At 51.2% G+C, this 13287-nt stretch overlaps 1 protein-coding gene across 1 annotated transcript in view; it reads left to right on the top strand.

Annotated features, from left to right (window-relative positions):
- VPS37B (VPS37B subunit of ESCRT-I) overlaps nt 1-11431 on the top strand; it is a 28685-nt gene extending 17254 nt beyond the window's left edge. The window contains exons 2-4 of the mRNA XM_004430038.3: nt 4826-4997; nt 7925-8007; nt 9149-11431. Coding sequence (XP_004430095.1) covers nt 4826-4997; nt 7925-8007; nt 9149-9643 — 750 coding nt within the window. The 3' untranslated portion in view covers nt 9644-11431. The remainder of the gene's footprint in view (nt 1-4825; nt 4998-7924; nt 8008-9148) is intronic.
- Nucleotides 11432-13287: the final 1856 nt, after the last annotated feature.

Raw genomic sequence — 13287 nt, 5'->3', positions numbered from 1 at the left:
GCCCTGCTGAGTGTGGTGTGCACTGTCCCTACTGAGGGGCCCTGAGTTCCGTCCAGCCCAGCTTGCCTTTGCTTTGCAGATGATAGAACAGGCTGGCTGTTTCCTCCCCATTTTCCTCAATGGGAACAACAAGATAATATTATGAAGGAAAGAGTCTTTTTCTACATCTAATGCAACATCAAACATCTGTTCTGGGGCCAATAGGAGTGTTGGAAGAGCTTTATCAGATGCTTGAGAAAAGAAGCTCCTCCCACCTCAGCACACGCGTCCTGGCCGTGTCCCCGCCGCCATTTTCCCCTGCCACCGCTGTCCACCTGGCAAGTGCTGTGGGTGTGCCCTGGGTGGCCACTTAGAATTTACTGATATTTATGTACGTAAAAATATCTGAACACCTGGGGGCCAGCTGGGTGGTGTAAGTTTGCACACTCTGCTTCGGTGGCCCGGGGTTTGTGGGTTTGGATCCTTGGCGCAGACCTACACCACTCATCAAGCCATGGTGTGGCGGCATCCCATATACAAAATAAAGGAAGATTGGCACAGATGTCAGCGCAGGGACAATCTTCCTCACCCAAAAAAAACCCAAAAACCACATCTGAATACCCAAAGGATATAAAAAATTACAGCAGCTTAATGATCATCAGTTGAAGTTTTAATTTGGCCTCTTTTGCTGGCTGGCGACTTCGACTTTGCCTTTATGCATCCTGTGCAAACGAACTGCCTTTTGGTTGTAGCCTGTGCTTCCTTGTGTTACTCTCTTCTAGGACTTTCTAACACGGAGAAGTGGGTTTTGACCTGACTTAGACCTATGAGAGTAAGATTTATTTGCAGAGGTGTTGTATGGTGAAACTGAGGCAGGGATGCTTAGCTGTACTTTGGAATCGCCTGGGGAGCTTTGAAAAAATACCCTTCCATGGGCCCTTCCTAGGGAGTTTGGCTGATACGGAGTTGGTCTGGGCACTGGGAATTTTGTCAGCACCCCTGTCCCCTTCAGGCGATTCTAGTGTGCAGCTGAAGTTGAGAGCCACTGCTGTAAAGTAATATTTAACAGCATGCTAGGATTATGCACTTCCTGGATGCCAATGCCTTTCTAGTGGTCACCTTGGGAGACCTGAGTCTACAGTGCTGCCTTTGCTCAAGAGTTTTGGAGAAATCCTGCTTTCGGAATTACCCTTAGATCCAGTGTGAGACTCGCCCACAGACTTAGTCTCAGAGGACTTTATTAAGGGAGCCTGTCTGTTGTATTAAGGACTTGGGGCGTTTATTACTTGACAAACACAGCTCTTTTTTTTTTTTTTTTTTTTTTACTGGTTTTTTGGGGGGTGAGGAAGGGTCTTGCTGATTCTTTCAACGGATGCTTACTGAGTGGCTGATATGTGCTTGGTACTTGGCACGCCGAAGACGACAGGATATTGCCTATGTCATTAATGTTCCAATGGGGGAGACAGTGAGCAAGAAAACAGATTTGATACTCACTAGTTGTGATTAGTGGCAGGAAGGAAATGGTTGCTGTGACAGAGGGGGACTGCTAGCTTTGATAGGACGGTCAGGGCCTGTGACGGCGAGGCATTACGCTGGGGCCCTGACAATGAACAGGAGCCAGAGGGAGGAGCAGACCTGAGCGCCAGAGGCCTGCGGAGGGAAGAGCTCCATTTCTTCTGAGAACTGCCGGGCTGGGGCGAGTGGGGGCAGGTCACCCTGGGTCTCAGAGATCAGGCATGGCAAGTTCGGTTATGTTTGTGCTGACTCTGAGTTTAGGTGAGGATGGGAGTGCTCCTGTTCTGCTCAGTGCTTGCACATAATAGTTGCTCAATAAATGGTTATTGAACAAAGAATTGATTCAGAATTTTGCATGCACAGAGCAGTGGGTCTGGGAGCAGGAGCCTGGGTCCTGACTGTGGCCTCCAACACCTGCCCCCTTCTCATCCATCAGATGAGACCAGTGGGAGGAAAAGATCTCATCAGCGTAAACAAATCAACCGCAAAGTTAGTTTAGATAACTAAACTTTGAATTTTGAGATAATTGTAGATTCACATGCTGTTGTAAGAAACAATACAGAGGGGCCGGCCCCGTGGCTTAGTGGTTAAGTGTGTGCGCTCTGCTGCTGGCGGCCCGGGGTTCGGATCCCAGGCGCGCACCGACGCACCACTTCTCCGGCCATGCTGAGGCCGCGTCCCACATACAGTAACTAGAAGGATGTGCAGCTATGACATACAACTATCTACTGGGGTTTTGGGGAGAACAAGGAGGAGGATTGGCAATAGATGTTAGCTCAGAGCTGGTCTTCCTCAGCAAAAAGAAGGGGATTAGCAGGGATGTTAGCTCAGGGCTGATCTTCCTCACAAAAAAAAAAAAAGAAAGAAAGAAACAATACAGAGAGATTGTACGTACCCTTCACCCAGTTTCCCCCAATGGTGACATCTTACAGAATTCTAGTCCACTCTCACAGCCAGGATATGGACACTGATGGGTCAGGATAGGGAAGAGCAGAACATTTCATTACCATGAGGATCCTTCATGTCCCCTAGGAGCCACTTTCCTCCCTGCAACCACTAATCTGTCTCCATTTCTGTAATTCTGTTATTTCAAGAATGTCGTATACATGGAATCATAGACTATGTGACTCTCTGGGTTGGCTTTTTTCACTCAGCAAAATTCCCTGGAGCTTCATCCAAGTTGCCATGTGTAGCCACAGTTTCTTTTTTGTGGCTGCGTAGTATTCCCTGGTGTGGGTGGAGCTCGCTTTGGTTAACCATTCACCTGCTGAGGGACACCTGGGTTGCTTCACGTTTTTGGCTGTTATAAATAAAGCTGTTCTGAACATTCATGGACAGGTTTTTGTGTGAACTTCAAGTTTTCATTTCTCTGGGATAAATGCCCAGGAGCACAGTTTCTGGGTCATATGGTAGTTTCATGTTTAGTTTTTTTTTTTTTTTAAAGATTTTATTTATTTATTTTTCCCCCAAAGCCCCAGTACATAGTTGTCTGTCATAGCTGCACATCCTTCTAGTTGCTGTATGTGGGACGCGGCCTCAGCATGGCTGGAGGAGTGGTGCCTCGGTGCGCACCCGGGATCCGAACCCGGGCCGCCGGCAGCGGAGCGCACGCACTTAACCGCTAAGCCACGGGGCCGGCCCAATGTTTAGTTTTAAAAGAAATTGCTGAGCTGTTTTTCAGAGTGGCTGTACAATGGTTTATTTTTGTTTGTTCTTTTAAATGGCTTAACAATCGAAGGAAAGTCTCTTCTGCAGGACCTCAGGATACACTGCACACACGGAGGGCGAGCTGCTGTGGGGGGAAGGCGGGGAGCAGGTGAGGTGAGCCCCGCTCCTAGGGCCCTTCCAAAACCCGGCAGTACCAGGAACCCTGTTTAAACTCAGTCTTTCCAGCCCCCGAAAGAAAGTATTTCTACTGCGCTAATTTACTGTGTTGAGCTGGAGGTTTAATTTTCCATCTTAAATTAAATCCTTAATTTAAATTCCGTCTTGAGCTGGCCTAATCTTTTGGGCCCTGGGCCAGCTCATCTGTGTGGAGAGAGATTGTGTGTCTGCTGAAGAGCCCCCAGCCTGGTGGTCAGGGCCTCCTGGTGGAGGCGTTGATCCCAGGGCTTTTCCTTTGTTCTCTTCCTTCACTAAGTCGTGCGTGTGCATGTGTGTGTGTGCGCGCACGCCTCTGTGAGTGTGCTGGGAACTGTGCACGAGCAATGGATGGGTATGCCGGGGGGAGGGGTGCAGAGCCGAGGCAGCGCAGCCAGGAATTTACACTCAGATTATCAAGAGGAAGGAAGTAGCAGCGAAAATAGACTGGGTGGGGTGGTAGAAAATATTAAGGGGAAAACGAGATGACTGGTGTGGAGGTGAGGAAGAGCTCCTGAGAAACTCGGGCAGATGGTGAGGGAGGAACCGCGTGTTGAGACTTCAGATCCGGAAAGTGAGGTTGCTGTGGGCAGGCTGTGGTGGAGGAAGCCCATCACGAGTGAGTGAGGAGGGAACTAGAGGACCATGGCACGGAGGCCTTGCTTTTTGGTTTTTCTTTAATATACTTTTGTTAAGTTTTATCAGGAGCTTCTTACCCTTTTTCTCAGACCTTCCATTTCCCCCTCACCCCTGAGGTCCAGGCAGGCGGGCTTCTCTACCTCCCAAATAACCTGTCTCCCCTTGGAAGGACAGAATGAAACCCCTGTTGGGCAAATAAGTGCCCCCCGCCCCAGCCTTGGGTCAGCCTCACTAATGGGCCCCGGCCAGGGGCTGGTGAGACCAGGAAGAGCTGGCGGTGGGCGTGGGGAGAGGGGAGAGAGCAGGGTCGAGTAAACAGAGTGCATCCCCGGGGTCTCAGGCTTTTGTGCGTGAGCTTTAAGCCTGGTTATTAAGCCTGAATTGACCTCATGGCAACTGGTCCTCCTCTGATATAAGCGATTCTTTAACTTTCTCTGGAGCAGCAGGAAGTTGTTTTCAAACAATCGAGCCCTGACTCTTTACAGCTGTTTGCTCCTGCAAGCACAGTGGTGGGAGTAAGGAACTCCAGTCACCGCACAGCTACGGAAGCGAGAGCCTCGACAAGGCACAAGACAAAGTCCATCTTGCAAATCTCCTTGGAAGGGAAGTGGCCTCACTCTTTAAGAATAGGGGGCAGTGTCCAAACTAGAAATACGAAATCTGAGAGGCTGGAGTTGGGGCTGGAAGTGGCTGCCCCGCGTGTGGTCCCAGCCCGGAGACCCAGCCCGATGGGAGCACATGTGGTGGCTCCTGGGCATGGTGCTTGGGAACCTCTGGGGACTTGCCTGTGAACTAACACTTGGGTTCTCATCATCGTATATGTTCCTTGCAGACACAGAATGTTCAGCTTAACAAAGAAATGACGTTGGCCAGCAACCGAAGCCTGGCAGAAGGAAACCTTTTGTACCAGCCCCAACTGGATACTCTGAAAGCACATTTGACCCAAAAATACCAGGAACTCCAGGTTCTCTTTGAAGCCTATCAGATAAAGAAGACCAAATTGGGTAACTTTTTTAGGGTGATCTTTTAAGAATAAAGAGTTGAGGGAAGGACACATTTTCAAGCTGTTGCACTACCAGGAAAGAAATATTATTATGGGAAAACTTCAGATTAAGACAATGATTACTGCCATGAAGAAATGGTTTATATAGAATTGTCACCAGTTTAGAAAAGAAACTTAAGTACTTTTTAAACAAGACTCCACTTTCTCCACACAGCGTTAGAAAAAAGGCCGTTTTCTGAATTATGGTATTCAACAAATGTCTTATCTTGTGAAGTTAGGCCCTCAAAGTTAATGTTGACAAATATTCATCACTGGAACATTTTATTATTTATTTATTTATTTATTTTGGTGAGGAAGATTGGCCTTGAGCTAACATCCATGCCCATCTTCCTCTACTTTATATGTGGGACACCTGCCACAGCATGGCTTGATGAGTGATGTAGGTCTGTGCCCGGGATCTGAACCTGCGAACCCCAGGCTGCTGAAGTGGAGCACACGAACTTAACCACTATGCCACTGGGCTGGCCCAACACTTTTTTTTGTTTGTTTGTTTATTGCAGTAACATTGGTTTATAACATTGTATAAATTTCAGGTGTACATCATTATACTTCTATTTCTGCATAGATTACATCATGTTCACCACCCAAATACTAATTACAACCCATCACCACACACATGTGCCGAATTATCCCTTTCGCCCTCCTCCCTCCCCCCTTCCCCTCTGGTAACCACCAATCCAATCTCTGTCTCTATGTGTTTGTTTATTGTTGTTATTATCTACTGCTTAATGAAGGAAATCATACGATATTTGACCTTCTTCCCCAACACTTTTTTTAATGTCACACTTTAATTTGCAGCTGTTATGAAGAGATAGATATAGGAATTGAATATTGTTGAGAGTGTAGAGTACTTTGGATAGCTTTCAAGGAGACTTAGATTAAGAGAAGGTTAAAAATTATCCCCTTCAGGGCACATTTATATGGTGACTGACAAATAATGTACAACTGGAATCGCACATATTATGACATCAACTAAAAAAAAAAACAGGGCCGGCCTGGTGGCTTAGTGGTTAAGTGTGTGTGCTCCACTACTAGCAGCCCGGGTTAGGATCCCGGGTGCACACTGACGCACCACTTCTCCGGCCATGCTGAGGCCGCGTCCCATATACAGCAACTAGAAGGATGTGCAACTATGACATACAACTATCTACTGGGGCTTTGGGAAAAAAAAAAGGAGGAGGATTGGCAATAGATGTTAGCTCAGAGCCGGTCTTCCTCAGCAAGAGGAGGAGGATTGGCAGGGATGTTAGCTCAGGGCTGATCTTCCTCACACACACAAAAAAAAAACCACAAAAAACCTAAAAAAAAAAAATTACACCCTTCAGAGAGGTTTACAGTCACATCTGATACCATAAACCCCTCTCATTGTCTCCATAACTGCAGTAAAAATTTAGTATAACCTGCGCTGGCTTGGTGGCATAGTGATTAAGTTCCTGTGCTCCACTTAGGCAGCCCCAGCTCAGGGTTTGCAGGTTCAGATCCCAGGCGTGGACTTACATACTGTTTATCAAGCCGTGCTGTGGCAGCATCCCATATGTAAAGTAGAGGAAGATGGGCACAGATGTTAGCCCAGGGCCAGTCTGCCTCAGCGAGAAGAGGAGGATTGGCAACAGATGTTAGCTCAGGGCTAGTCTTCCTCACCAAAAAAACAAAAAAATTGAGTATAACCTGCCCAACCAGAGTGAATAAAAGTAAAAAGTCTGGCAATATCCAGTGCTGATAGGAATGAAAATTGGTAAAACCACCTTAGAAAAGCTGTTTGGAAGTCCCTGCTTACATGAGAAAAATGTTTGCTCTGTGATTCAGCAGTTCCACTCCTGGGTCTATCCCTAACAGAAATGTGCATTTATGTCTATCAGAAGATATGCACAAGAATGGTCATTGTAGCTTTATTCATGAGAGCCAAATTTGGAAGCAATGTAAATGTCAGGCTACAGAATGATGGATAAGTTGTGATGTTTACACAATGGACTACTACACAGCAGTGAAGGAGACGAACTGTCAATTCATACAGCACGGATGATCTCAGAGACCTTGTGTTGAGTGCAAGGAGCCAGCACAGAGCACACACTCTGGTTCCGCTTGTGTGAAGTTCTAGACCTGGGCAGAACTCCTGGGTGGTGGAGGTCAGCATAGGGCTTCCCTCTGGGGGGAGTCACTGGGAGTGGGCCTGAGGCAGCTGTTGCAAATGTTCTGTCTCCTGAGCTGGTGGTGGTAGTTGGGGTTTAGATGTATGTAAAACATCAGGTCATACTCTTAAGACATGTATACTTTATGTAAGTTATCACTCAGAACTACAAGGGAAATGTGTAACATGTTGATTGCAGTGCTACGTCACGTGTTCAACACAGCCCCCTAGGGCAGGCGGTGTCGCTGGGCGCTTTGATGCCTGGTGCAGCCCCGAGTGCCCCCACCCTGGTCATGTTCACTTGTTCCCCCCTGGATTTTAAGGCCTTTACTTTCAGCTTCCTGGAAAGTCAGCTCTCAGAAGGTGTGACTCTCCTAGTGCCTTTCCAGTTAAAATGCACTCACTCTTTCTTTGACAGGGAAGTGGGAAGGAGTCTGGGGGAGCGTGTTTTCTTTTTTTTTGGTTTGTTTATTTATTTTTCCCCAAAGCCCCAGTAGATAGTTGTAGGTCATAGCTGCACATCCTTCTAGTTGCTGTATGTGGGACGCGGCCTCAGCATGGCCGGAGAAGCAGTGCGTTGGTGCGCGCCCGGGATCCGAACCCGGGCCGCCATCAGTGGAGCGCGAGCACTTAACTGCTAAGCCACGGGGCCGGCCCTGGGGGAGCGTGTTTTCAAGGGCTGGGGTTGTGATTTCTGAGGATGTGCCCCCTCATGTCATCATGCCTCCTGCTTCTTCCAGATAAACAGTCTAACAGCGCTTCCTTGGAGACCCTGTTAGCACTTCTTCAGGCAGAAGGGGCCAAGATTGAGGAAGACACTGAGGTAAAGCCAGCCAGCCTGGGTGGAATGCCGCAGGGCTCAGTTCCTCCAGGGACAGTGAGTGCCACACCTCCACAGCCAGGAGGTGCTGCCTCCCACTTGTGCAAGCTGCACATGAGCCTGAGCGGCTCGGCCAGCGGGCTAGGGAAAGTGCCAGGCTGGGTCCTGGTCCTGGGTGAGGGGTGCACGCTGCCCTGTGAATCGGCATCGGTCCTGTGGGTGGCTGAGTTCCCATTTGCTCTGAGTCAGCTGCTGGGGCACGGCCTGTGGGACATGGCCAGCTGGGCTCTTGAGGCTGGAGCCTCACTAAGCGATAAAGAAATGAGTCAGGGTTGAAAGTTGTGTGGTTGTAGCAAGTCAGGGCTGGCAGCGTGTCACTAAATTAGGCTACGTGGTCTAATTAACCATCGTGCCTGGGTGGGGGCCCTGATGGGCACGAGCAAATTTCTGTCCTGCTGACCCCAACGGGGCAAGTCTGTCAGGATGCTGCCAGTGGAAGGAAGGAAATGTTGGACTCCAGTTGGCTTAATGAGGGAGGGTCAGAATTGGGGGCAGTGGTTTCCTCTCCTGGCCTGGAGACCCAGCAGCTCGGGGCTGCGGAGAGGCCCTCCTTCATCTTAAGGCTGGTTCCCCGCTAAGGCCTGCTGCCTTTTTTTTTTTTTTTTTTTTTTTTTTAAAGATTTTATTTATTCAGTTTTTTCCCCCCAAAGCCCCAGTAGATAGTTGTATGTCATAGATTCACATCCTTCCAGTTGCTGTACGTGGGACCCGGCCTCGCGTTGGACGGAGAAGTGGTGCCTCGGGGCGCTCCCGGGATCCGAACCCGGGTCGCCAGCATCAGAGCGCGCGCACTTAACCGCCAAGCCACAGAGCCGGCCCAGGCCTGCTGCCTTTCCAGCTTGTGGTTTGGGAGGGTGGGGCAGACAGGACCAGCCCACCCCTCTTCCTGGTCGCTCTGCTAGGGCGGGGGCTCCCGGTGAGGACAGCCAGGCTCTGCAGCGTGGAGCGGGTGGCGGACAGCAGAGGGGACAGGTGTTGGGAAGAAGCTGGGTGTTGCCTCTACCTGCACACTGGGTAGTGAAGGGAGCTGCTTTCCCTCACAGCTGACCTGTCCCTGTAATCTGGTTTCTCCTGCTGCTTTCAGAACATGGCAGAGAAGTTTCTCGATGGAGAGCTTCCTCTAGACTCCTTCATTGATGTCTACCAGAGCAAGCGGAAACTGGCCCACATGCGAAGAGTTAAAATCGAGAAACTCCAGGAGATGGTGATGAAGGGGCAGAGACTTCCGCAGGCCCCAGCTCCGGCTCCACTGCTGCCCAGGGTGCCTGAGCCGGTGCCTGCTGCCCCCCTGCCCTACCCCGCCCCGGAGGCCAGCGGGCCCCCCTCTGTCGTGCCTCGGCGCATCCCACCCCCACCGCCCCCGGTGTCTGCAGGACGCTTAGCCACGCCGTTTACCGCTGCCTTGGGCTCTGGACAGGCCTTTCCGTACCCAGGATCACAGTGCCCGCCCTTGCCCCCCCGCATCAACCTCCCCCCCCAGCAAGGATTCTCCACACAGTTCGTGTCACCGTACCCGCCAGCTCTCCCCCCGAGACCCCCGCCCCGGCTGCCTCACCAGCCAGGCTTCATCCTCCAGTGAGTGGCCCTCGTCCTTCCTGAGAGACTCCCTCCACCTGCGCCTGCTGGCAGGGGTTCTGCACACACTGGGGAGGCTTCGAGGACCAGGTGCTCTGCCGAGGGCTCTGGTGCCCTGGCCAGCATGTCCGTCTGATGTTAGCTGTAGGTCAGTGGTAAGTAGACGTAGAAACCCGTTTTGTACACCCAGGCAGTTGTGTGTGCTGGGCCTCGGCCTGGCATCCCTGTGGTTGCACTGGTTTGCGTTCTCAGTATGATTTCTAAGTCTTGTAGTGTTGATGAACTCACGAGTTTGGGGGGAAAAGCCTCCCTCCATTCTCATTTAGAATCGTGGTCCTCCTGTTGCAAGTTTATTTAGTAAGCATGGTTCATCATTTCTGCTTTATTTTCGAAAGACAGATCTGTGTGTCCCAGCCCGCTGCAGCCCCTGGTACGGGTTGGTCGGGTGGGCCAGCCCGGAAGGTGCTTACTGAATCTGTGTGGGGTGGTCGTCACAGTCACCTCACCTCCCCTGAACCTGGATGTTTCAAAGCCACACGCAGAGTTTGCACTTGGCCCACGGCCACGGCCAGAGGCCGGGCGACTTGCGGCCGGGCCTGAGGAGATGGCTGTTGAGCTGGACTTTGCACAGCAAATGGTGTTCCGGGCTCCTCCTCCTCGCCCTCCGCCTTGAGCCAGCCCTGAGGGTTTCTATGAAGAAATACTCCCCCGATATTTTTACTACATGTGTAATTTTCCTGTTTTATATTGGCAAAGAAAACTTTGACACTCACAAGACCATTCAGGGAAACTTTATAAAAATGCACGTATTGTTTTGAGCAGATTGAAATGCAGATGAAGTGAATGCAATTTCCTTTCTTGGAAGTAGTGCACGGTCACACCTGCAGTCCGTGCTGTGCCTTAGCTTCACCTGGTGCCAGTGAGGGGCGGCCGTGGCTCCCCTGTGGGCCCTCAGGACGGGCAGACGGTCAGGTGGCTGTCACCAGCTGCTGTTCCCGCCACCCTTGGCGGCTCTAGGTTCCGGAGGGGCTTGTTCATGTTGTTTTGTTGCAGCCGGAAGAAAAGTCTGCCCGCCTTGACCCAGGATCCTCTTAGCCAGTATTCTCTGCCCCTGGCTGGCTGGGCCTCAGGACATGAGTGGGGCAGGGACGCCAGCAGCATTTCAGCTTGGTTTGGGGAAACCCCGCTCCCTGAGGTCAGAGGGTGGCAACACTCACACGCTCTGGCAGCACCCCAGGCTCTTCCTTCCCCTCTGGGTTCTCACCTGCAGGTGCCCAATTCCCTGGGCTGATGGGGGTGAGGGGGAGGGCCACCCCCCATCTGTTGACAAAAAAGGCCTGTGTGCTAATTGGTGAACTTCTGGCCCCAGCCTGTGACCACCCACCCAGCTGGCTGCCGCCCAGGTGGCAGAATCAAGGCAGAACTCACAGGGTCTATCCCAGCAGGCCATGGGCAAGGCCACCAACCTTTGTACTCAATTACTGTACAGTTCTGCTCCTGGACTTGAACTCTGTCATAACTGTCTTTTTGAGAACTGTACAGGACAACTCTCTGCCCTGCCAATCAGGTGGGCCTGCCGTGTTCTGTGACTCTTCCACCACCCAATACCTCTGCCACCTGCCCCGCTGTTGGGGATGCCCGCAGCCCGCACGGGGCACAGCCAAACACGTGAGCTTGGTGTTGATGTGGTGCAGGGGCCTCCAGGCTGGCCTCGCCATCTCTTCCTGGCCATGTCTGAGCTGGGGTTGTAAAGCTGTAGGACTCTTTTTAATAAATAGAGACTTGTTAACAACAGTCTTGTCATTTATTTACCTGGGGACGTTTGTGATGGGTTTGGTTCTAGAATATCAGTGATCAGAATTCCAACAGTGCAGCTGGCTGGCTTGTCTACCGAAGTTAAAAGTAAAAGCCCCCTGAGATGGTGAAGTGTTTGCTTGTCCTGGGTGCCCAACGCTAATGGCAGGGCCTTTTCTCTTTTATCACGGGTTCTCATAAATGTCAGTAAGGGGCAGGAAGCAGCACATTCTTCCTGCTTCAGAGAGCTGTCTTCAGGGTCACAGGAGACTGAGGGTACCCACTAGGGTGTCCCTCCCTAGCCTGTCCACAGGGTCACCACCATGTGCTGCACAGCTGATAGAAACCCCAGTTAGTTAGGACATTATCTGCTTGTTTCAAATAAATGATAGAATTCACTGGCTGCCATCTTGCTATGGGGACTTGCCCACACGCGTTTCAAGGGCTGCCCTCCCCTCCCAAGGCCAGGTCAGGTGCTGCTTCCCTCTCAAGGCTGAGAGGGGGAACCCTACCTCCTGTGGTCTGCACTGCTGGACCCTCAGTGCCCACCGCCTCTCAGTTGAGCTGTGACTCAGGGCCCTGATGCCCCAGGAGGGACTTTCCTCAGCACATTGGTGGAAACGTGAGGAGCACAGAGCAGCCCTGCAGGAGCTTACCCATCGTGTCTCCTCTGAGAGGGATGCCATTCCCTGCACGTCAGTGATGACGTGCGGGAGACACTGCTGTGCTTTTCCTGAGAAATCACGTTTTTTTTTGCTTAAGAGAATTTGTATCTGGTAGTTTCTCTTTTCCCAGTGGCTGCTAGGAAGCTTATAGCCAAATTTGTAGTCTACCCGCAGTGACGGTGCTAAACTGGACGGTGAGTTTGGCTCCTCACAACCCAGCCTTGTCTGATCCTCTCCTTCCCTCTCTGGGCCCCTTTGCTCATGAGAAGGTCCAGGGAGGGACACTGCCAGACCTGAGCGAGTGGTAGGTGGGCAGGGCAGGACCAGACCCTGAGGCTTCTTATTTGGGGTCTCCAGTTAAAAGGTTTGCTTGCTGAGGACTTGTAATGTCAAATCAAGTTTGGTTCCCTTGGCTCCATTAAGTGTAGTTAACCCAGGGGCGGCCCCGTGGCTTAGCGGTTAAGTGTGCGCGCTCCGCTACTGGCGGCCCGGGTTCAGATCCCGGGCGCGCACCGACGCACCACTTCGCCGGCCACGCTCCCACATACAGCAACTAGAAGGATGTGCAGCTATGACATACAACTATCTACTGGGGCTTTGGGGAAAAAAAAGAGGAGGATTGGCAATAGATGTTAGCTCAGAGCCAGTCTTCCTCAGCAAAAAGAGGAGGATGTTAGCTCAGGGCTGATCTTCCTCACACACACACACAAAAAAAGACCTGCAGTTAAAAAAAAAAAAAAAAAAAAAAGTGTAGTCAACCCAGGCCAGTTTTCACTGGTTTGTAGTTGGCTGAGAGAACCATCTGCTTTGAAGTCTGCTTTCTGAAGCTGTTTTCCCTTACAAACCACCACTAGACACCTGCTCCATCTTGGCACCCTTCCTGATTATAGAGATTACAGATGTCAAAGCATCTTCACACCTGACCCCACCCACCCCCCACAGCTACCCTGGAGGGAGGCAGGGCCAACAGCCCCATTTCATCCTGCAGGAACTCGAGGCTCGGGAGTGGACACTTGTCTGAGGCCTCACGGCGGGAGCCAGCTGGGTGGGAGCTACGTAAGTTGACCTCCCTTGACCTGCACTGTATTTTGGTCCACAGACTCCCATGTTCTGGAGGGAGGGCAGTTTCTGAGGGAAGTCGACCACAGCAAGCCAGCCTGGAGCCTTCCATGGGGGTGTGTGCCCTCCT

Source organism: Ceratotherium simum, chromosome 35 (genome assembly GCF_057802395.1).
Source record: "Ceratotherium simum simum isolate JZ-2026a chromosome 35, ASM5780239v1, whole genome shotgun sequence".
NCBI classification, from domain to species: Eukaryota; Metazoa; Chordata; class Mammalia; order Perissodactyla; family Rhinocerotidae; genus Ceratotherium; species Ceratotherium simum.
Note: the sequence above shows the minus strand (reverse complement) of the source record. Positions and strands in the feature narration are given on the sequence as shown.